The 1579-nt window shown below is 39.5% G+C and overlaps 1 protein-coding gene across 1 annotated transcript in view; it reads right to left on the bottom strand.

The window, feature by feature from the left end:
- LOC104983680 (coagulation factor VIII-like) overlaps positions 1 to 1579 on the bottom strand; it is a gene marked incomplete at its 3' end in the record, with an annotated part of 9294 nt that overhangs the window by 4024 nt on the left and 3691 nt on the right. The window contains exon 2 of the mRNA XM_010833198.1: positions 677 to 891. Within this exon, the coding sequence (XP_010831500.1) occupies positions 677 to 871 (195 nt within the window). The remainder of the gene's footprint in view (positions 1 to 676; positions 892 to 1579) is intronic.

Raw genomic sequence — 1579 nt, forward strand, 5'->3', positions numbered from 1 at the left:
TACTCAGGCTTCCCTGATAGCTCAGTTGGTAAAGAATCTGCCTGCAATGTATGAGACCTGGGTTCGATCCCTGGGTTGGGAAGATCCCCTGGAGAAGGGAAAGGCTACTTACTTCAGTATTCTGTCCTGGAGAATTCCATGAAATCCATGTGGTCACAAACAGTTGGACATGACTGAGTGCCTTCCACTTCACTTCAGTTTTATTCAACAAATATTTGTTGAACTACTAAATGCCATGCACTATGCTAGGTGTGTTCATTTAGAGGTGTTTTGAGTCAATCACAATGAGATATCCAGGGGAGACATCTAGGTAGTCATACAGATTTGCAGGTAATCTAAAAGTAATCTAAAAGTAGGTGGTAACTGATCATGTAAAAATGGGCAAGATCACTTTGAGAGAGAAATTTTAGGCTAAGAATGAGTGTTATAGAAATAATCTAGGGCCCAGGCTGTCCTGTCCATCCAGCAGGCAAGTTTATTACACCAAAGTCAATAAAAGCTATCATAAATCCAGCTCACTTCTTTTACTGCTCAATATTGCAGACTCCTATATTTTCTGTAGGCTTTAGGCTGACATCCACTGAGAGCAGAATATAGGAGATATTATTTGGAAATGCATAAGCCTCTTCATTCCATTTCAGCTTCAGACTCAGCACTTGGAAAAAGATGAACTCACCTGGTTTCCTCTTTGATCTACAGATTCTTTGTAGCAGATGAGGAGGGGGCCAATGAGTCCTGAAGCTAGATCTTTCTCTAAGTTAATGAAACTCGAGTAATATCGGGTCAGACACCGAGGATCTGATTTAGTTGGCCCATCTTCTACAGTCACTGTCCATTTATACTTGAACACTTCTCCTGGCAGAATTGGCATGTCTTTCAAATGTTTCACACCTACCCACACCCAACCCCAAAATAGCTTGATTAGAAGTATAACAAGGCATATATTGGTGATTATGTCATTATTGCAATGGCTCTACCAATTTATACGTACATATGAAGTTTCCCAGTAAGTGAAAATTGAATTTGCCACCTCTTATAAGTTTAAGATTCATGCAACTTTTTATAATAAAAATAGGTACAGGAGATTTCTGCTAGCATGTTAGTTTGAGTTGAAATGGGCAGGTCTCCCCACTCTGACAAATACAAATAAATAATAGATGATATTTTGAAAGATTTTAAATGTATAACTGAAAATGCATCAAGAAGGAAAAAAAAAAAAACTCAAGTGCCAAAAAAAGAAAGACACATCAAAGCCAGATTGGCCTGAATTGATGCCACAGGACTGGGCAATGAAGTTTTAACTCACATGTGGTATCAAGACTTGTGGCATCTGGTATCTGTGAGGAATGGAAGCAGTAATTGAAATATGCTGTTGGGCTACTGTCAACAAAGGTCCGTCTAGTCAAGGCTATGGTTTTTCCAGTGGTCATATATGTATGTGAGAGTTGGACTATAAAGAAGGCTGAGCACAGAAGAATTGATGCTTTTGAACTGTGGTGTTGGAGAAGACTCTTGAGAGTCCCTTGGACTGCAAGGAGATCCAACCAGTCCATCCTAAAGGAGATCAGTCCTGAATGTT

The sequence above is a fragment of the Bison bison genome, unplaced genomic scaffold (genome assembly GCF_000754665.1).
Source record: "Bison bison bison isolate TAMUID 2011002044 unplaced genomic scaffold, Bison_UMD1.0 scf7180017863168, whole genome shotgun sequence".
NCBI lineage: Eukaryota > Metazoa > Chordata > Mammalia > Artiodactyla > Bovidae > Bison > Bison bison.